Consider the following 23,021-nt stretch of genomic DNA (forward strand, 5'->3'; position numbering starts at 1 on the left):
TCGTTTTCTGGGATCTGGAAGCAGGGGATAAGGAGATGGAGTCTATGTTTAAACTAAACTGGAGCATGAAAGTGAGGGGATCTAAACTCTGTCCCCTCCCACACACACACAGTTGATTGCAGTGTTTTCCTTTGATCCCCTGTGATTTCTAATATTGAAGCCTGGCTTGGTGAAAAATGGTTTAAGACCTGGAGTAAATCATGTCATGGAACAAAGCTCCCCTTGCCTATGTGTTCTGGTTTTGATTTTTTAAAAAATAGGCTCCTCCCATCTGCCTTTTCCTTTACATATAAACAGGAGGTTGCCTGCCTTTTTCCTGTACCAGGGCTAGTATATCAGGGGGAACATATGACTGCTTTTGCATGAAGACAAAGATATGGAGACAAAGATATGGAGCTCTGCATGAGCCGCAGAGCTTTGCCCCAAGCCCCACACAGTATGAGAAAAGCAGTACCCAACTAACTGGTTAGGCAAGTTGTCCCTCCCATCTTTCCTCTCCACTTTGGGAGTGGGGCAGGGTTAGGCAGACTGCCTCCTCTCCCTCCTTTGGAGGGGTGGTGCCAGGATAGGCTGGGGGAGGGGTCTTTTTTCAGGATTTTTACTCCCACTCCACCCCTGTTCAGAAGGTTATTGTGAGGATGAAACGGAGTGAGGAGAATGATGTATGGTTCTTTGAGTCACCACTGGGGAGAAATATGGGGTCTAAATGAAGTCAATAAATAATAAATGAAGCTGAAGAGGGTGGGCAGATACAAGGTAAGCTGGTGAGTGTGTGGGAAGGAAAGGAGGAAGCAGAGAATGGGGAGGATATGGGGTTGCCAGGAGGAGGGAAGGAGGAAACACTGTGGTGAAGGTTATGTAGGGGGAAATGAGGTTCCCCTCATAAGTCCTTACGGGTTCCTCTCCAAACAACTGGGCCTGGCCTGGTAACTGGCACCAGGCAACTGAGCCATAGTTTTCCTGGGTAAAGGCTACCAGGGGCAGGGAAGGAGGGAAAGGTGAATATGTGGAAGGGGACAGGCAAAGGTAGGTTGGCTGGTAGGTGTGAAGAAGAGAAGGATGCAACAAAAGGCTAGAGGCTATGGGGGCTTTCGAGAGCCAGAGTGGTGTAGTGGTTATGGTGTCAGACTAGGATCTGGGAAACCCAGGTTTAAATCCTTACTCGCACCATGGAAGCTTGCTGGGTGGCCTTGGGCCAGTCACACACTCTCAGTACTGACCCTGGCTAGTATTTGGATGGGAGACCTCCAAGGAATAACAGGGTTGTGACATGGAGGCAGGCAATGGTAAACCACCTCAGAACACCTCTTACCGTGAAAACCCTATTGGGTCGCCATAAGTCAGTTGTGACTTGACGGCGCTTTTTACATTTACGTGTGGGCTTTCAGGGAAGGGAAAGACGAAATAGTGGTGAGGGGAAAATGAGATACCCTCTGCAAGTCCTTGCAGGTTGCCGCTTGTTACCAATGATAGCTCAATGGAATATCCATTTTCAGAACAACATCCTATTTAATTGCCAGACTCTGGAATCAATAACAGCAGATACTTCCTTTAGATCTTGCTTGTGAGCTCCCCAAAGACTTCAGGCATCCCCCACAGCTGGAAGCACAAAGCTGGACAGGGTGGGCCTTGGACCGATCCAGCAAGGCAAGCCTTATGTTCTCAACGTTCAAAAATTTGAAAGAAGATGATTTCCAACTCCATGCTAGCAGCAATAGTTCCAGCTGTAGCCTTTAAAAAGAATCATCTCACGTTTAAAGCACAGGGAGGTTAAAGTGTAGAAAGGTTTGCTTTAGCCTTTCAGGAAAAAAAATAATTTTGTGAATCAATATTTCTCTGCTGAGTTGTTTCGTGGTCAATGGTGGTATTATGGTCAATGATAGAAGTTTTCATCGGAGACATGTTAAGTGCTATTAGAGTTCAGTTAGGGGAAAAAGAGCTGGGATATGATTAGCTTTTTCTACAGCTGCTTCTAAGAGCTGGCCAATGCCAAATTTAGAAATAATTATTAGATTTGCCTTTTAATTAGGGAAGATTTTGGAGAGCTATCAACCACAATGAAAAGGATGACGACAACTCTATTATATTACCCTGGAATAGTAAAGAACCTCTTTCTCACTTGCAGGTTAAATGTCATTGGTGTAGCTTATAAATAGAATAGTTTTTCATCCTGTGTATTGGGAAGGGTAGAAAAAGGGTGCTGCTTTTACGCTGTGGTCTATTAAATGCAAATCAATTTGATTTCACAGTAAATTTCAATTAACCTTGACTAAACTACTATTTAGAAGTTGCCTGTGGAGAAATTAAGAGTTTTGAGTCATCTGTATGGGACATCATAAGAACAAATAATAGAGAGAGCGTGCAGAATGAAAGAAAATCATGTATCCCCTTGTATCCTCCTAACTCTACTGTAGAAGCCAATCTGTCAGGGTCTATCTGTTCAATCCTGAAGAGGGGGTGAAGCACCACAGAAGCTGGCGTAACCCTGCACCAGCATCAGTGCTACTTTGTGCTGTGATAAAGTGGCACAGACACTGGCATCTGGGAGGGGGGGTGTTCCCAGGGGCAGAAATGACGTTAGTCAGCTTCCAAACCCCTTTCAGCCTGGGAACGCCCCTCTATGCTGCAGCATTGCTACGCCAGCAAAATAACTGGCGTAGCCCATGTAACCCATGGAGGAGTTTCACGTTGTTTTTTAGGGCATTTTTAACTTTTATTTTTTGGGTGGGAAACCTCTGTGGAGGCGGTGTGGCTGTGCCACTCCCGGCTGCTGCCTATCTACCCCCCCCCACATGAATGGGTTGCCCAACTTTACAAGCTATCCACACACACAATCCAGTGTTCGTTGCTAAGCACCTCATTTCAGAACTTTTAACTATACAAAGGTTATTGCAGCTAGTTGGTCAAATTTATTTTATAACCAGATTTTTACCTCCTGTTTTCTTTTAAAAATAAGGCCATAACAGCCATGATGGATTAGACCAAGGGTCCGTGTAGTTGAATATCCTATATTCAACAGCACCCTGCAAAATGCCTCTGGGAAGGTTATAAACAGAGCATAAAGGCAACAACCTTCCCCAGCATACGATATACTACCTCTGAATATGGAGGTCTCATTCACTTTGTTGAATGGGCGAAAGTTTCTTCTGTTGTGTTTTCACCAAAACCTACCTTGCTAGATAAAGTTGGCAATCTGCGATACTCCCAGGGCAATCACAGATTTTGTGGGGGGTGGGGGGAAACCATAGGAAAATCTGTCCTTCCTAAACCAGAGGGAGATATTTTTACCTTCTTAAGCCATATAGCTGGAAATCTTAAGGTAGGGAAGACATTTGAACTCCTCCCAAAAGATAAACAATGATTGATAGTGCATTTAACTGGAGTCTTCTGAGTCGAAATATGGTACAGGATTCTTTGGTCATCTGCAGTCTTCAGGGATTGGTTAAACATGATGGGAAGTGAATGTTGGGAGAGTTTTGACAATAAATATTTATGATACATTTATTATGCATTTTCAGCTCTTCCTTTGGGAACTTCAGAACGGCATACATGAAGTTTCCATGAAGTTTTCCATCCAAACAATGACCAAGCTAATGCCTGTTTAGTTTTAACAATAAAAACTTAAGAACAGCTTTGCTGGATAAAATCATTGGGTCCAACATTCTGTTTGTAACAGTAGCCAACTAGACGCCTTCCACAAAGCTTATAAACAAAGCATGATGAAAGCTCCCTCATTGTATGTTCTCAGCATGAACATAAAGCTGCATTTAGCTATCACAGATAACAATCACTGATATCTCCTCTGTCCACCTACCAATTGCCATCAGTGCGGCAGAAAGTAGCCAGATATTCTGTACCATGACCGAACCAGTTCAGTTGAGAATCCCCACGCTGAGGAACATTTCGGATTGAACTTTGTCATTTTGAATTAGACATTTATTCTTGCAATCCACTACTGGACCCAAACTTTGATTGAAAAGGGAGTACAATATATTAATGAAATAAAATAGACACCTTCCTCTATAGAAGAAGAAGAGTTGGTTTTTATATGCCAACTTTATCTACCACTTAAGGAAGAATCAAACTGGTTTATAATCTCCTTCCCTTCACCCTGTGAAGTAGATGGGGCTGAGAGAGCTGTGACTAGCCCAAGGTCACCCAGGTGGCTATGTGGAGGCGTGGGGAAACCAACCCAGCTCACCAGATTAGCGTCTGCCACTCATGTGGAGGAGTAAGGAATCAAACCCAGTTCTCCAGATTAGAGTTCACTGCTCCAAACCACTGCTCTTAACCACTACACCACGCTACACCACATTATCTACCTATCCCATTTTATCTACTGGCCAGCATCATACCATTTGATGGTGAATTCCCTAAATTCATTATATGTTGTGTGAAACAGTGCTTCTTTTGTGCCTGACTGATCTGCTGATAAATTTCATTCTATAACTTTAAGTTCTAAGTTTATGACAAGAGCAAAATATCTGTCTATCCACTCTCTCCATAACATTCATAATTGTATAAACCTTTATCACGTCTCCTCAGCTTTTCCCCCAATCTAAATTAAACAGGCCCTAATGCTTTATACACTCATCAACCATTTCAATTGTTCTTTCCTGTTAAGATATACTTCTAGAAATGGGGCACATTATTCCAAACTGTACATAGTATTCTAAACACCGCAGCACCCAGATTGATACAAAACATGATGATGCTCGCCATTTAATTTTCAGTTCCTTTCCTAATAATTTAAAACTTACCTTTTTCACTGTGTACACATAAGAATAATCACTAAGTGTGTCAGACCATTCTCTGGGTGTAAATCTAGCACAATGCATAGGATCTGGCCCTCAGCAAGAATCTATGGGGGTGAAAGGGTACTGACTAGCAATTGAAGTCTGGAAAGAAGATTGGGGTTGTAGAAAATAAACAGTAAAACTGAGGAAACCAGGAAATGTGATCTGAAGCTGAACATATAGCTGGAGGCCCCAGTTGCAGAGAGGCAGATAGCATCAATGCAGGGACATCACAAAATGGTATTAGTTCCCTTTGTGTTTTGAATAATATAGTTGCTATTAAAGCACTGGGTCATTACTGACCCATGGGGTGACATCACATCATGGCATTTACTAGGCATACTATGTTCACTGGGTGGTTTTGCCATTCCCTTCCCCAGTCGTCTGCACTTTACCCCCAGCAAGCTGGGTACTCATTTTACCAACCTTGGAAGGATGGAAGGCTGAGTCAACCTTGAGCTGGCTACCTGAAACTGACTTCCATCACGATCGAACTCAGGTCGTGAGCAGAGCTTTGACTGCAGTACTGCAGTTTACCACTCTGCACCACAGGGCTTCTTCTACTTATATTATGAAATGCTGCTATATTTGTTCAATTCCCTCTCCAGAAACAGTTACGGATAAGCTTAAAGCTTCAAAGGAGACTCTGGAGACAGGACATTTGTGTCATCCCTAAATTTTGCAATTTTCAGTCTGCAGTTTGGTGGGGGGAAGCTTTCCTGTGCTGAACATACTCCTTGTGGTTAACTCTACCTGATACTAATTAGGGAGATGTTGTACTTTCAGTACTTTGGAAAAAAAAGTCTTCACAAAATATATTTGGGTTATTTATTCTCCATAACCCTCTCGCTCTTGTGCAGGTCACCACCCTTATGGAATGCATGCAGCAGAACTTCCCAGAAACCTTTGGCCCAATCTGATTGCACTACAGTATGTAATAACTCCTTTTTGGAGTAATCCCAAGAACTGTTTCAAAGAAAAAAAGTTATTAGAGTAATGCTAGACTAGTGTGGAAAGCATTAGAAAGCCCCAGGCCAATTCAATCACAAATTATGATACTCACAAGAAACTTCAGTGCAATTCTCAGCAGTTATTGCCTTCTACTATGCCTACTGACTTCAGAAGGCTTAGAAGGGTGCATCTTTGGTTAGTATTGCATTGTTAGATTGGTACTGCAGACCAGTGGAAATTGTTAGATTGGTATAATGCATTTTTAGATTGGTACTGCAGACCAGTGGAAATGTTTAAGACTGAGATGCAGTTTACCTTTATATCTGTGATGTGAAAAAGAAGCTGACTGTGTAATCCTCAGTCCTCTCAATGGTCATACACCAGGAAGGGTTTCAAACACCATAATAGATACTGTAAGGACTTGGACAATTGGGATCCACACACAGGATCTCTTAATTATGCTCTTAAATTTTTAACATGTGACTTAAAACCAAAATGTTTATTTATTTAAAATATTTATATCCTGCCTTATTTCATAAGAACATAAAAAGAGCCTGCTGGATTAGACCAGTGGTCCATTTAGTCCAGCCAACCAGTTGTCCTCGAGTACAACCCGGGCACAGAGGATGAAGTCCTCCCCTGCTGTGATTTTGAGATACAGAGACCAGAACTGCACACAGTATTCCAAATGAGGGTGTGCCATAGCTTTTTACAAGGATATTACAATATTAGCTTTGTTTGTTTTTAATCCCTTTCCTTAGACTAACAATTCAACAACAAGTTGCAAGGACACAAAAACCTGAGAGTCCAGAACCAAATAAAAACAATGCCCAATACAAGGCTTTATAAAACAATGCAAGGCTCCATAAAAATACAAGTACAAGCTCCCTACAATCCAATAGGATTTATTGCACACATTATTTCATACTGCTTCATATGGTTCTTTTAAGTTCAGTCTCAACAAAATACTTCCACACTTCCAGGCTGCAATCCTATGCAAACGTACTTGAGAATACATTCAAATGTACGCAGGCAGAACTAGGTACAAGAGAAGAAGAAGAAGAAGAAGAAGAAGAAGAAGAAGAAGAAGAAGAAGAAGAAGAAGAGGAGAAGGAGGAGGAAGAGGAAGAGGAGGAGGAGGAGGAAGAGTAGTTGGTTTTTATATGCCAATTTTCTTTTACCACTTAAGGAAAAATCAAACCGGCGTACAATCACCTTCCCTTCCCCTCCCCACAACAGATACCCTGTGAGGTAGGTGAGGCTGAGAGAGCTCTAAGAGAGCTGTGACTAGACCAAGGTCACCCAGCTGGCTTCATGTGTAGGAGTGGGGTTCACCAGATTAGCGCCCACCGCGCATGTGGAGGAATGGGGAATCAAACCCGGTTCTTCAGTTTAGAGTCCACCACTCCAAACCACCGCTCTTAACCACTACACCATGCTGGCGCTGATTATTTCTTCATCTTTATGCTGTATACAGGAACTGTCCTTGACAACACTAACCTCCAGATGGGGCTTGGAGATCTCCCGAAATCACAACTGATAATTCTAGCTCTATCTGAAGTGAGCTGTGGCTCATGAAAGTTCATACCCTGCCAGAAATGTTGTTAGTCTTTAAGGTGTGATTGGACTCTTGCTCTTTTCTACTGCTATTGTCAGAATAACATGGCTACCCATAGTGAACTGATCCCCAGACTACAGAGATCAATTCCACTGAGAGACAGTGTGGTATAGTGTTTAAGAGTGGTGGTTTGGAGCGGTGGATTCTGATCTGGAGAACTGGGTTTGATTCCCCACTCCTCCACATGAGTGGCGGAGGCTAAACTGGTGAACTGGCTTTGTTTCCCAGCTACTACACATGAAGCCAGCTGGGTGACCTTGGGCTAGTCACACTCTCTCAGCCCCACCTACCTCACAGGGTATCTGTTGTGGGGAGAGAAAGGAGATTGTAAGCCGGTTTGATTCTTCCTTAAGTGGTAGAGAAAGTTGGCATATAAAAACAACTCTTCTTCTTGGACAAAATGGCTGCTTTGGAGGGTGGACTCTATTATACCCCACTGAGGTCTCTCCTTTCCCAAACCCCACCCTCCCCATGTTCCACCCCCAAATCTCCATGAATTTCCCAACCTGGAGTTGGCAACCTTATACAGCACATCTCAGCGCCACTAGATGTGCTGTTTTTTCTCATATACCTAATCTACATTTATTAACATCACAATACAGTTAACTGAGCATTGCTGTTTTAACTTTGTAGATATGAAAAGTTGATCTGCTTATACTTTTTGCTCTAAGTCTGCAGCATCAAGCATGCAGTAAACAGTTCAAGCACTTTGATTCTCAGTAAGAAAGAGAGACAAGGTACATACCTGCAGGCAGTTGAAAATAACAAAGAAGACCAACATCCATAGATGCCTGTAAGCCATGTGCAGTCCTCCCCAGAACCACGTAATGGAAATGAGGGCAAAGAGGTATAAAATCAGGGGGATCTCTAGAAACCATAAGAACAAGGATATTTGTCAGCTGATATGGTTGTAAAAAAAAAACACAGAAAATTTTATCCATTTATAAAATGTTTCAGGTTCTCAATATCTGCTCTTCATACACCAAACTATTTTATGCATAAATTTGAAGTAAGTGATGACTAAGTACATTCCTGAATCTGACCTTTTGAAGACTTTAAGACAGGGAAGGTGAGGGGGGCAAGAGAACTAGAGCACCATCTGCTGACCAATTCATCCAAAAGGCTGGAGAGCAGATGTGAAGAGGAATTTCTGCAAGCAAGTAGTGGGGTCAGTGGAAGCAAAGAAATACACTGATGACACAGTGCGCTTGTTGGTGTGTGTGTGTGTGTGTGTGTGTGTGTGTGTGTGTGTGAGAGAGAGAGAGAGAGAGAGAGAGAGAGAGAGAGAGAGAGAGAGAGAGAGAGAGAGAGAGAGAAAGTGCACTTTAGCCTTTGCAAAACAGTAGATGGACCAAGTATAAGACATGCTGAACCAGCAAATTTCAAAGAAGCCAAGACCTGATGAGGGCATGGTGGGATTTCCCATTGAAAAGTCCAGAAAGCAAACACACAAATAAAACAAGTCATATTCAGATAAGCAAACTAAATTTTTTAAATTGATTTTTTTTTAAAAATGAAGTCAAGTGATTCAGGGTTGATCTTTGATATTGACATTGCTCACAATGGATTTCAAAGTCTGTATTTGCTCAGGTTTGTACATTTCAAATGGTACAAGTGTTCTGCAAAACATTGCCCTTTCCCCAGCTTGAATTAGCAATAGTTCAGCAAAAGTGACAAACGAGCAAGGAAAACTGCAGTGTAATTGTTGACAGGATTACATCCTTTTATGGCCATTGAATTCATTGGGCTTAGAAGGGTGGGACTTTGTTCCGGATTGCATTGTGAGCATGAGGAACACGGAAACTGATCCAGCCATCCAAGCTCATATAAACCATCCTTGACGCAAAAGAGAAATCATGTGTATTGAGGTAATAGCATGGAGTGCTTCTAACAAGGCAAGCAAGAGTTGCTTCCAGAGTTTCAGGGTAATTACTTTCATCGTCATCATGGCAATTATATTTGTAAAAAAAAATCAATGTTTATTCTGTTCACAAGTCAGGAACTGCTTGAAACAGAACAAATGAAGGCAGGTGGTATGTTCTACAGGTTCCTCCACCTGGGCTCTTATTGAGCACCATAAGGATTTCAAGGCTGATTTTAATAAATGCAAGATGAAATGGATGGTTTGACATCGCGCCTTGTGCAACGAGGCATAAAGCAGCCATTCAGCCGTTCTTAACCAGGTTTGTACTGCAGATTCAACAGCCTTATCATGTAAACTCAGTGGCAACCAAGACTCTTGAAAATAATTCTAGTCAACATAATGTATGTGATGACCTTGTTAATAAGTTGACTTTTTTTTATTAACAAAGCTCCTTCGACCTGAGAGTTACACAATATAAATAAACCATACTAAATATATAAATATAAATAAAACATGAACATAAAACATAATAGTAAAAGAGAGCATTGTTTTTTAATCCTGAGCATGAGAGTGCTTTAAAGACTACAGACAAAAAATTAGATACTGATTTCAGTTCCCTGGCAAATAACAGCTATCAGAAAGGAGACTGCCTTTGGTTTAGGGGCAAATTGATACTTTCTCAGAATAGGGGTAATCTACAATTCTTTAAGTGAGGCCCAATACATATAATAGCACATGATCAATAGTTTCAATCTTACCGTCAGAACAAATACATAAGCGATCAGAGAATGGAATTCCCCTATAGCACCCATTCAGTTCTGCTGTAGATAGAGCATTCAATCTGCCCAACATGAATGCGTGGTAGCTGCTCAGGACGATAAGGTGTTTTAGATATTACAGAAGGTGAACAGGAGGGGATATTCCAAGAGCCGGAGTAGAACAAACACGCCAAGAACAAAGTTTGGTACTAATTTTATCAAATTGAAATAGCCTCCTCTTCACCTCTCTCTGCGCTTCATGATGACCCTTATCTTTAATGATGGTAAGTATTCCATTAATAAGTTGACTGTAATAGCATAGTGGAATGTACAGCCACAATTTAAGAAGACTACTGACAGAAAAGCACAACACCCAACATTCCATATCACAGATTCTCTGCTTCAGTGCAGTGGGAGGCATCCTTTCTGCCCAGCTACTCACCACAATTCATAGCAAGAGGCAGGGAAACTGCCAGATGTCACCAAGTGTCCCCCTGTGAACTTTGCAGTTTGTATGATCCCCACTCTATGCTGACTCAAACTTTAGATCCATCTAGCATGCTATTGTCTACACTGACTGGGAGCTTATCTCCAAAGTTTTTGGCAAACGTTTCGTTCATGCTAATGAGAGAGATCTACAACCGGAGTTGGTCAGGTTTAAATATGAAACTGTATCTATATAAACCATAATTTTATTGCTGTGCTGAAAAATCTGACTAGATTTCCAAAATCTCAGAATCTTAACCTGGAGAGGATGCTAGACTCAATAGACCAGTGGTCTGATTCAGCAGGGCTCTTCTTATGTTCTTATGTCCCGAATCCCTATTTGCAAGCAGTCTGTTTGCCAGTCCACTCAGTTTCCTTCATCTGAACTCCATCACACACCGGGAGCAAGTTGAGGATTCTTTTTTTTTTTTTAAATAATTTTTTTATTGCTTTTATAATTAAACACAAGTTGAGGATTCCAGATGTCTCTGATCACCATCTTGGGCACTCCCACTTTGAAATGATAATCCATATGACTTCATCATGCATAATACCTTCTTGAGAGGGGAGGGGAGAATTTTTGCCAATAAGAGAGCATTCTCTATAAAAGGGCATCAAACAGAAAAATCCTACACAAGTCAATCGTACTCAAATCCACACAGTGTGGCTTACTCTCAGGAAAGTGTTTAGTGTTCCTCAGCTATTCTCCTGGCAAGATCATTTCTCTTTCTGCCTGTTGAGTTTTCTCTTCCTGCTGCCTATCTAAATTGAATGCTTACTTGGAGCTGCCAGAACGCAGATAACATGTGACTGAAACCATTTTGAAAATTTTAAAAATAGCCTGTATCCAAGAAACTCTTGCCATCCTGTACATTTTGAGAATCCTGTTTTGTGCTCCAATTCACTTAAAGCATTTGCCTAAGGAATTTTGTATCTCTCTGTTATGATTAATATTCCATTTAAAAATATTTTCTTCTCGTTACACTTATATACTCTGTGAACTTTAATTTCCTTTAAAATAAACCAATTTTACTTTTCAGTTGCGATATCAACTGTCTACCCACCTTACCACTTTGTTGTGCTATGTTTTTGATTAATGGGGAAGAGATTATATGGATAACAAGTGGGAACCCAAAAGGACTTGCGGGATGCATCTCATTCCCCCCTCCCTCACTATTCCCTCTTTCCCTTCCATGAAAGCCCCAATTGTCTCTCCCCTTTTGCTGCTTATTTCTCTCCTTTCCATCCAACAGCCAACCTACATTTATCTGCCCCTCTGTCTTCAGCTTTCCCTCTCCCCCCCCCAAAAAAAAACAGCCTCTGCCTAGGAAAACTATGGCCCAGTTGTGTGGCGGTGACCATTGGGCCAGGCCCACTTACATGATAAGGAACCCTCAAGGACTTGTGAGGGGGCATCTAACTTTCCCCTGTATCCCCCTCCCCATACCATTTCCCCCTGATCCTGGCAACCCCCCATCCTTCCCCATTCTCTGCCTCATTATCTCCTTCTCAGCTATTTAACAGCCTACCTTTTATCTGCCGCTAATCTTCAGCTATATTTATTATTTGTTTACTTCATTTATACTCCCCTTTCTCCGTAGTGGGGACTAAAGACACCCTGTGAGGTAGGTGGGGCTGAGAGAGTGTGACTAGCCCAAGGTCACCCAGCTGGCTTCATGTGTAGGAGTGGGGAAACCAGTTCACCAGATTAGCGTCCACCACTCATGTGAAGGAGTGGGGAATCAAACCCGGTTCTCCAGATCAGAGTCCACCGCTCCAAACCACTGCTTTTAACCACTACACCACGTATTAAGGCTTGGGGAAAGAGGAAGGTGGGAAAGATCTGCCTCCACGAACACAATTGGTACAATACCTGTGCCATCTTATTGGGCCATCTTATTGAAAAGAGGTTCCTGAAAATGCAGGAGCATCATGACCTGGCTCTTCCCTCATGGCGTAACCCGCTGAGACAGCCTTCTGTACCTGCCCCCCTGAAATGAATGGGCATCATGCAAAATGAAGAATGCATTTATTTTTGCCTAGCTTCCCTTCACTTCAATAAGAACAAAGCCATCATACAGCAGCTATTTGTGAACTGTTTCACACTTTTAGTTAGTATGCAAAAAAAATTCTTGCATTTTTGCGTTTAAATGTGACTGCTTTATAGTCACAATTAAGCCTTTAATGAACCTGAGCCATTGCCCTGTGAAATAAGAAATTAACGCAACACATTGAAAGCAATTATGACGCACCAGTGTGTAAAAGCTTCCTTTTAAAATAACTGAACCTACAGAGCAAAACAATGTTGAAAAATGTGACCTGTCTTTTTCATAAAAGCTGTTTTTTGGAGAGTGGGGGATACTAAAATTCTTATACCTAGACACAAAAAGAAAAAGGATTAATCTACTAAAATCTGACCCCATTTTGAAATAAGGCATACTAGTTCAATGGCAGAGCAGGTGCCTTACACAAGTCCTGGCATCACCTGTTAAACTCCGAGGGATCAGAGTGGAGAAAGATCTACATTTTTGAGAGCTGCTGCCAATCTGACTATGGGCCAGATAGACCAGTGGGTCAACTTGGTGCAAGGAATGTCCTTATATGCTATGTGTCATGGATGTAATTGCTCTCAAGGCCCTTTTAAATTAGAGATTTTAGGGAGGCTGGATGCTGTCTTGGATAGGCATGTTGAGAACTCGGAGGCAAACATTATGATGCAGGGTGTTAGTGATGGAAAACTATGACTCCCTGAGGAGTGTGCAAAAAGATGTACCAACTGCTGCAGATCCAGACAGATCAGCAGCCTTTAACGCTGACTGCTGCTTTTGTTCATTCATTAAACAATTAGTGGTGGAGCAGGGCCAGGTAGTGGCGATCAGTGAAGGGTTTAATGGACACCGAATATATCTGTCTGTATGTGTGGAAGGTAACCTAGCAAAGAGGCTTGGGCTGCTGCAAGCAACCAGAACTGCCTGCTGAACAACTGACAACCACATGCATCCAAATAGATCTAGCAGGATCTAATAATGTTCACATGTTCCTTCAATTACTGGCAAATTATTTTTTTAAACTTGTGGCGTTGTACTCAAATGTTACGTTGAGGTTTTGTGTGGCGAATGTTATAATTAAAAGATGCTGGAGCTGTGCAGAGCTTCCTGTTTTGCTCCATTTGTTTGAAAGTATGGTCGATGGCTTATTGTACTTCAGCCTTGTCATTAACAATAGCTTCACTATGGAGTGCCTAACCTATTAATACCATGTTGAAACTTAGCCAGTTTTCATCATTCAATAGTTGGCTGTGTACACCTCACTGACATTTGGTCCTGGCAATCCAGCCTATTTTGAACAAAGCCCTCAAAAGAAGAACAAATAAACTTTCCTGGCCAGCTGTGAGGATGTCATAAAATAAGTGCACACAAATATATATCAAACACTAGGCATTGTATTTTTAAAATGAGTTTGCCAATAAAGTATGTTTAAAAACAGACCTCCGAACAAAACAGACTGAGCAGAATGGCATAGGTGGGAAATACAGCACACGTTCTCTGGGGAACTTAAGTACGACTGCTGGGACCACGTCAGGTCATCTTGTGAAAACATCAAACCATTAGCTCTTTCTTATGCATACAGATGCGGTGGGGTTTGTTCAACTTTACATCAGTCTTTCTCTGTGTTGGGAGGATCCATTTTGTCATCTGAATTGTGCATGTGTACTCTGTGAAATCTATTATAGTCCTCACCCTCTGCTTCTGAAGAAACTGCTGTAACTGGGAATTGAAGCTGACATTACATATATATTGTAAAGTCAAGGAAAGCCGAGATCTGATTGTAGACTGTTGATCAGTACTGAACCTGATGTTAGTTGAGCCAAAGAACTTGGGGGAAGATGGGTATACGTTATAGGGCCCATAGGAAGTCCAGGGTTTTCCCATTTGAGCTGAAAACCCACTACCATGATACGGCATATTTCTGTCATTTCATTCATAAAACAGATAATTTTTCCTTTCATGTCTCATGAGAATGTAAGCCTAGGAGGATATGCATATGTGAAAGCTGCAAGTTTATATAGGATTCAGAGAAACAGCCAGTGAGGGCAATCATTTCTTAAAGCTACAGCTGTTGCCTCTATCATTGTGGAGGGGTTTAACTTTCCAAAAGTTGTCATTTTTTTAAAATTTCAGATTTTTCTGCAAACCTATAGAAAGATCGCTCTGGTCTGTCCATAGCGCTAGTCTCTGGATTTAGGAATTCACAAAGAGAAAGCCATATTGAGAATTAGATATATTGATATTTTTATCCAATCAAGTAGGGTTATAATCTAGGCAAAGAGCTGCCTTCATTATCTTCAAACAAGCCAATCAAATTCCTTTGTACCAGCTCTAATTCCCACAAGCCAATCAGGGCTGCTTCCCATCTTCAATCCCTCTTTTCCTGCTCCATGTCCTTGTACCTCTTCTTACTAGTGCTAATTCTGACCTCCTGATTTCCCCTGTTGTGCACAGTCCCTATAATCGAGCTCCCTTATTCACGCCAAACATGTGCCTGCGTTCTTGCTTGCTGTGTGCCCTGGTTTCTGAATACCAATCACATGCTGATCACACCCAGCCTCACTCTTTGAATGTATTGCCTTGAATTACATCTGGAACTTCTGCTTGGCTTTCTGCTTGGCAAAGTGCCTTTCCTTGAACTTCCAAGTCTGTTTACAAAACTGCTAGAGCAGTAGAAGGCTTCGAAGAACCTGGCAGCCCTTACGAACTAAATAAAATAAATGTCAATTAAATAACATATTCTTGTTAAAAATAAAGTTCCCAATGAGAACCAAACTATTTGTAAAACACACAAGTATATACTGGTAGCCAAAGGCCATCCTAAAACAACAACAAACACTTGTTGTGGGAGAAGGATAAGGAAGGGGTGAGGTGTGGGAGCGGTGGGGCAGACGATTAAGCCACCCAGACCTCTCTGCTCCTGACTACCCCCACTGGAAGCAACTTTTTTTTTTCCTAAGAGCAGTTGAGCAACAATTGTACACATTCTCAGCTAAGGATCAAGAGACTCTTAAGGTGTCAATGGCCAGTATCTTAGGACCTGGTGTAGCACAGTAGTTAAGGAAATCAGCTGTGATCTGGAAGGTTACCAGTTCAAATTTCACTTCAGTCACAACAATCCCATTAGGTGACCGTAGGCAAGCCACTCTCTCTCTCAGGACCCCTAATGTGGGGACGATAATGGTCTAACTTTACACAGGCTATAGTAAGGATTAATCTTCTAATTCATGTGAAATGCATTTGAACTACAAAAGCTCCATATAACTGCAACGTACTGTTATTCACAACCCTTTAAATGTGGACAGCTTTATGTTAGTTTGATTTAATGGGTCAGAAAACACCTGTAGAAATTGTTTAAATGGAAAGTACACTATCCTTTGTTGCTTGAGAAAAGGGCTATAGATTACCCTGAATTGAAAAACAAATAAATCAAGAACCTAATGCGCAGCCACAGCCATTTCTAATGTTTGGATTTGTTCTGTAATGTCAGCATATTGTGCCTGCTTCCCTTCTGCCTGTGGTATTTACATTTTCCCCTAAAAAAAGTCAATAGAGAGTAATTAAAATTTTGTTTTAACAATCCCTTGAATTTCTCTGTAAATATTGGCTTTGCTTCCTCCCTCATAGATTGTAAAGATGGCATTGTTTTTCTCTTTTGCTTGGGCCTAAATATCTATTGCAAAATATGGACAAACGTTTTTGAAATATGCTATTTATAGCTAGGCCAGCAGAACAGAATTGGAACTGTACTGTGATTTTTATAAGACAGTTAAAAATTTAGGGCACAGTCTTGCAGAGCAAAGTACTTCTCAAAGTCCCCTGATTTCAATGGGAGAGATTTAAGAACATGCGCTCCTTGAAATAGTGGGTTCTAAAAGTGCTTAGCTCTGACTTGATCTTGTCCTACAAAAACACACTCTGATAAAGGACACTATTATGAAATGAACGGTGTAAAAGAGTGTTTTTTAAAGCAATGGCGCAAAGTAATGAGTTTCATCTAGCACTGTAGACATTCAGAATAGTAGTATTTAGCTGAGGTACCCAATGTGAAGACAGAAGTCTCAAATGAAACTACGGTTGCCAAGCTGTGCCTAGCAACTGGCTGGAGTTGGGGTGGGAGGTTGGTACATGGGAGGGTGAAGGGCATTGTGTATGCAGTGACATCACTTCTGGGAATAACCTGTAAGTGAAAGTGGGAGCTCCAGAAATTGCTGGAAATTCTTTGGTTTCTATCACTTCTAAGTTCTCCCTGGAAGTGATGCCACGACGGATGAGCCACTGACGGTTTTATTTTTCTTCCACTGCCCCTTGAAGTAGCGGTAGGCCCCATGAGTTACTAGTGGGAGGCCTTCTACCATAGCAAGAGGCCTGGCAACTTTAAGTGAAACTCTCGTTTTCTGTTAAAATAACCTGACTAAAATGTCTGAACAAAATGGCTGCATTTAGATGTCGCAACAGACCTCTGTTTGTCCATGACTGGCATAAGCACAACTTGTCTAGTGGGATCATGCATTCTCCCCTCATGTGCAGAGCACAAAAAATGGCTTCCTGTTTTGAGAAAGCCTTCGATCAAACTCCAGTTCGCCATGATATCCTAATGCAGTTGCCTAGATTGTTTCCTTCTCCCAAATCGGGATTCCATGGATGGTTTAGAATCCTGGTTTTCTGGGTGCAAATACAATCAAATTGCATTAAGGCTTGACAGGAAACAAAAGGTTCTCCAATACAGGAAGTTTTCAATCAAATGTTGCACAAAGGAATGGAAGACAGGGTAGCAAGAGGGAGCACGTAAGCATGAGAACAAGCAATGTTTGGGCAGTCTGAATGAAACCAACAGTTGGCCAAACTCTGAAAAACAACACATTCTGATTGGCCAGGTACCCATGGTCTCAGACTATGCTTGATTACATCACAGATAATGAATCAAAGCAGGAGACAAAAACAAATCATTACATTCCCTAAGGGGCTTGACAATGCTTCAATCACTTTAAAATGTGACTCGCATTATTATTTCTATGATTGTTCATGGGGAATTTTTTTGGCATCCTATGATATATCACTTGACTGCCTGAACATGTTTAACCTCTGCAGTACAGCTGCTCTCTCTTTCTCTCATTCTAGCCAATTACCCAAGGGGAGGGAAAGGGGGAGGCCCTGAGAATACAGTGTGTTTGTTATCCCTTCAGCTGAGATTTGTTGTGCACACTATACAAAATAAGGCAGACTGCACACTTCAGATTGTAGGTGGTGGCTGCCTTAATTTGAGTTCTGCCCCATCCCTGCATGTGGCAAGCTAGCACACCAAGAAGAGGGCTACATTCAGCCTTTCCTCCTGATATGTTACACACAGGGAGAATACGTACCTCAAGATGTACAGAACCAAATTCTATTACATCACTCTTTCACATATGCTGAATAATGCACTTTCAATCCACTTTAACAATCATTTGCAAGTTTATTTTGCCATCCCACACAGTAAAATCCAGCCGCAAAGTGCATTGAGTGATTGAAAGTGCATTATTCAGTATGTGTGAAAACGCCCTCTTTACATACAGAATGCTTATGTTGTGTGAATTCATAAAAAAAAAATAACTTGGGCACCAACCAGCTAAAATGGGACATTTTAATGTCCAAGTGGGACAGATCTAAGCTTTCTCCCATGAAAACTAGTTGAGGTTGAATTTCAGCTTTGTTTCTCTTCTGCCCATTTTGTTGACTTTCTAAATTAGAAGCTAAATCTTCACAGCTGGCCAAGTTAAGATGGGACAATGCCTAATGTTCCCTGGAAATCTGGCAAATCAGTCTGGGAAACACAGTGAGATGGTGAGATCCTTTGTGAAGTTTGGGCTTTTCTCACACGATGATGCAGCAGGGGCTGCCTTATGTAGCGTAAAGGAAGGAAGCAGGGTGTCAGACACAGGAAGAATGTTAGTCCAAAACTGCAGATACTTTCCATACAGAGAGGCCAGCCAAGGACAGTGGTGAAGCTGGTGTTACAGAGATCCATGCATGCAAAATTAGGCATCTACAAAAGATTTTTGTGCACACTCACTATCGGTTCCCCACCCCCTCCAGTGAAGGCATCCCACAAGTTCAAAGTAACTCCCCTGTTATGGACTGCAGAAGGAAGAGATTTGTGTACTTGAGATGAGTAAAGCTGCCAATGAGAGCAACGTACATTAGGGCTGTTGAAAAAAAAATGCGGTAAAGTTCAGCTTTGGCAAAATTCGGCCCTTTTAAATTTGGGCCGTGCCGAAGTCCGAACTCCCCCGCTTCAGATCGCCGAAATTCGGGCGAGATCCGGAGTTCAGGGGAAAATTCGCCCCCCCCCGCGGGCCTTCACGGGGTTTCCATGAAGGCATGCGGGGGGCCCTTTGCGCCTAACAGCTGTTAGGCGCAGGTCTGTTTCCCCCCCCCACGTACCTTCAGGGGGCTTCCCTGAAGCCGGGCGGGGGGCCCTTTAAACAGATCTGAGCCTCCCAGCTGGGAGGCGCAGATCTGTTTAAAAAGCCCCCTGCCCGGCTTCAGGGGGCTTCCCTGAAGGCGCGCGGGGGGGGCCTTTAAACATGCTGACTTTCTCTGCCACTTAAGGAAGAATCAAACTGGCTTACAATCACCTTCCCTTCCCCTCCCCACAACAGACACCCTGTGAGGCAGGTGGGGCTGAGAGAGTGTGACTAGCCCAAGGTCACCCAGCTGGCTTCGTGTGGAGGAGTGGGGAATCAAACCTGGTTCTCCAGATCAGACTCCACCGCTCCAAACCACCGCTCTTAACCACTACACCACGCTGGCTCTCTACCATGCTGTAGGCACAGAAAGTGGTTCGTTACTTATGTGACTTCTGTCCAAACTAAAGCTCTGCGTCATTTTTTTTTAAAAAAAGAGATACAAACCTTTTTACAAGGAAACTGGAAGTGGATTACTAACATGTGACACATCCCAGAAATCAGTGTGGAGCTTCTCACACAAACAGATCTTGTGAAAAACTGCTAGTCTGAACTCACCCCTACTTTTGAATGGTTAGAATTTATAGCCTAGAAATAGAATGCCTTTTTCACAAGACTGGGACAAATGCTAAGTTTATGAAGGCAAGACAAATTTACTGCAGGATATGTATTGCAAAACACAGGATACGATTCAGTGGAAGCCGACATGCTTAAAGGACATTTAGCTCAGCAGGACTGAAATGCTGGAATCCCGCTGATTTTAATGGGGCTGGTGTTCATGCATCTCAGGCATGTCTCCTTTGGCTAGGTCCCAAAGAAGGGATGTGCTCACACAGAAGCATATTGTACATGCCACTTAAAATAGGCTTTCTGATTCAACTGCAGCATTTCATACTGCCGAAATGGCAAGTCAATGTGCACTTCTCAACGTTGCTTAATGGTGTGACAGTGGGAACTGCTGCCATGCAATTCGAGGATGAAGTTCTAGCTCTATGTGTGGTGCGGGGTGTGTGTGCAATGCAGAAAAAAGATTCCCGGCAAGCCAAATTTTGCACGTAATCCCACATTAAAGTGCATAAAGTGATGCACACTTGTGATGACTTTTTAAATATATCGTAATAATTATACCAATGTTATCGACATAGGCCCAACAGTCACACGTATTTTCTGTGCCTTTGGCAAGGGATTTGTGCTTTTGGCATGTATACCCAACCCACACACCCATTTAATTGTTTATAATGACTGTGATTTAGTATACAGAGCCAGTGTTGGCCACTGAGTGAGGAACAATGCTACTGAGGAACAATCATACGGCCTGCCATTCCGAAAAAGGTCCTTGATGCAATTTTCTCCCATGCTGATATATACTTAAAAAAATTCTGATCCTATTGGTCTGTACTACGGCTTAATTTGCAAAAAAAAAAAAAAAAAAAAAACCTTATAGGATAGTATATGGTGTCATGGTAGCCAATATGACAGTAATCCCAGATGGGTGGCCATTTTATAAAACAACAATTACATGTCACATTAAAGACTATCAGATTTCATATGGCATAATCTTTAATGGTCTAAAGTCTACTTCATCAGATACATTAAGTATGTTATCAGTTTGTATGCATACATTCATATACACACAAAGGCCCAGAGAACAAATTGTGAGCAGAGGGGTCAAAAAGCACTGGAATGTAAGCGAGTGACATTTCCACAGAGAAACCAAATGTATACAAGATAAACAATGTGAGTATCCACAACAGCACATGATGGAGCCCTAGCTCAGAGGTCCCCTCACTCTCCCTCTGTGTTTCCCCATGTTTTCCCTGCATTTTCATATTCAAGATAAAACAGGTCTCTGAAAATGCAGGGGAAATGCAGGGCAACACAGGGGGAGAGCGAGGCGACCTCTGATGGTCAGAAATGGCCTGCATAATCAAAACAAAGACCTGAAGTCGCTGGAGGGGTGACTGTGAGGGAAACAGCCATGCATAAAAGGCCAAAGAATCTAACTTCTGCTCTCAAACTATTTGGTCTAGAATCTACTTCCTTAGTTTTGTGATCTGTCACATCTATTCGTGGCACAAGAAATATTAACTGGGAGAGGCCTTAATTTTTTTTTTAATTAAGAGAAAATGAGAATACAACAACTGCAAGAGCCCTTCAATGGTATATGAGACACAGTGTGATGAAAACAGGTAAAGTGTTAAACTAGGATCAAGGAGACCAAGGACCTGTGTTCATATTCTTTCTGAGACACAAAGGCAGGGTTGCTGTAAGGATTAAAAAAAGGAGAGGAATCAAGTACACTGCCCTGAGCTCTATACCGGAAATGTGGAATTGAAATCTGATAAAATATGCAACAAAAAAGATAATACATTCACTCTTGTCAACAGTTTGATAAGATTGAGGAAGTAAATCCTTATCAAGTGCCAACTGTCTAAGACCTTGGCTAGCCCTAGAAACAGATGAATTTTTTTGTTTTGTTTTTTTTGAGTGTCTAAATAGTTCCTCAATCAGCATCTAAGATCTCAATTCTCAGGTCACCCAGCTTGCCTTGAGTCTTTGGAGAAAAGTGGGATATAAATATTTTAATAGATACATAAATGCAATAAATCTGACATAAAGTCACAGTAACCTTCACCTTCAAATCTATTCTGATAAATGGTGAGTTCAAGGTACTGTGATTAAATATCTGGGACCATAATAGAAAAGGGTAGTTGTTCTGGCAAATAGGTTTTCTAATGTTGAGACTGGCTTACATGTTCTGGCATCATTAGCAAAGGTGGTATCTAAGTCATAATTCTATTTTGTATCGATGCCTCAGGCTTCAAAGCTCTGTCATCCCAGATGTTCATGAACAGACCCAACAAGATAAAAAAGAGAACTGGGTGTGAACACTTGAAGAGAGGAATTAAAATCAGCTTGTGAATTGCTTGCAAGTCAAAAGGAGCAACAAACATCATTCTATTTCATAAAAACTTGTCAAGCAATAGTTAATTAATACATGCTGCTGTTGCTTCCAAGACTCTGAATTCTAATTTCTAAACTGGGAGTAAACACATATAAATCATCTCAATGTTATGGTTTTATTTTATTAATGGGAATGATTCACTAGATCTCCTTTATCACTCAAAATCAGAGCATGGGAAGCGACTGAGGATTTAGGCTTACAAATTTAGACTAATTTATCCTGTTCTTTTCCTGTGTCAGTTCCATTTATGTCAACAGAACCAAACCCAAATAATTTCATACTTGGAATATCAGACCGCAGGACTATGTTTCGTATCTAGAGCTTAAGACCAACTTATGCATTCCCTTGACAAGGCAACACAGAGGCCTTTTATGCATGGTTTTTCTCCTCACAGTCACCCCTCCAATGACTTCAGGTCTTTGTTTTGATTATGCATGCCATTTCCGACCATCAGAGGTCGCTTCGTTCTCCCCCTGCGTCTCTGCGCATTTTGCCCGTGCTTTCAGAGACCTGTTTTATCTCAAATTTGAAAATGTACGCAAAATGTGGGGAAACTCGGGGGACAGCAAGGTGACCTTTGACAGTCAGAAACGACATGCATGAAGACATCGAAGGGGTGACCACGAAGGAAACAGCAATGCATAAAAGTCCGCAGTGTCTTGTATCCTATGAGACTGTGGGACTTTCCCACTTCTTCCTGCAGCCCAGGGAGCCCCCAATTTCCCCCCCTCAGGGTCAGTTGACCCTCAAGACTAGCATAGGAACAAAGTGCAATTTGCCGTGTAAGGAGTGAATCAGGAGAATTTGCCTCCTCTGCGTGACAGAAGAACTCTTGTGTTATCCAAAACAAATTCTAGGAGACACACCAGTGTTTTACAAACAACTGCCCCCATTAGTGGAATCTGTAAATTTGATCCCATTAGCTAATCTTGTGGTTTGATTTTCTAATCCCTGCTCAAACACAACCATTTTGTACTTTTTTTTTTTTTACCGATGATAAACTCTGAGAAAAGATAGGTGGTTAGCATAAAAGCAGCCAATGAACCTACTGCAGAGATTTAAAAACAAACAAACAAACAAAACCCTTAC

At 41.8% G+C, this 23,021-nt stretch overlaps 1 protein-coding gene across 1 annotated transcript in view; it reads right to left on the reverse strand.

Moving 5' to 3' along the window:
* ADGRV1 (adhesion G protein-coupled receptor V1) overlaps window positions 1–23,021 on the reverse strand; it is a 321,712-nt gene that overhangs the window by 25,768 nt on the left and 272,923 nt on the right. Inside the window, exon 87 of the mRNA XM_056849141.1 lies at window positions 8,111–8,232. Coding sequence (XP_056705119.1) covers window positions 8,111–8,232 — 122 coding nt within the window. The remainder of the gene's footprint in view (window positions 1–8,110; window positions 8,233–23,021) is intronic.

Source organism: Euleptes europaea, chromosome 4, assembly GCF_029931775.1.
Source record: "Euleptes europaea isolate rEulEur1 chromosome 4, rEulEur1.hap1, whole genome shotgun sequence".
Classification (NCBI taxonomy): Eukaryota; Metazoa; Chordata; class Lepidosauria; order Squamata; family Sphaerodactylidae; genus Euleptes; species Euleptes europaea.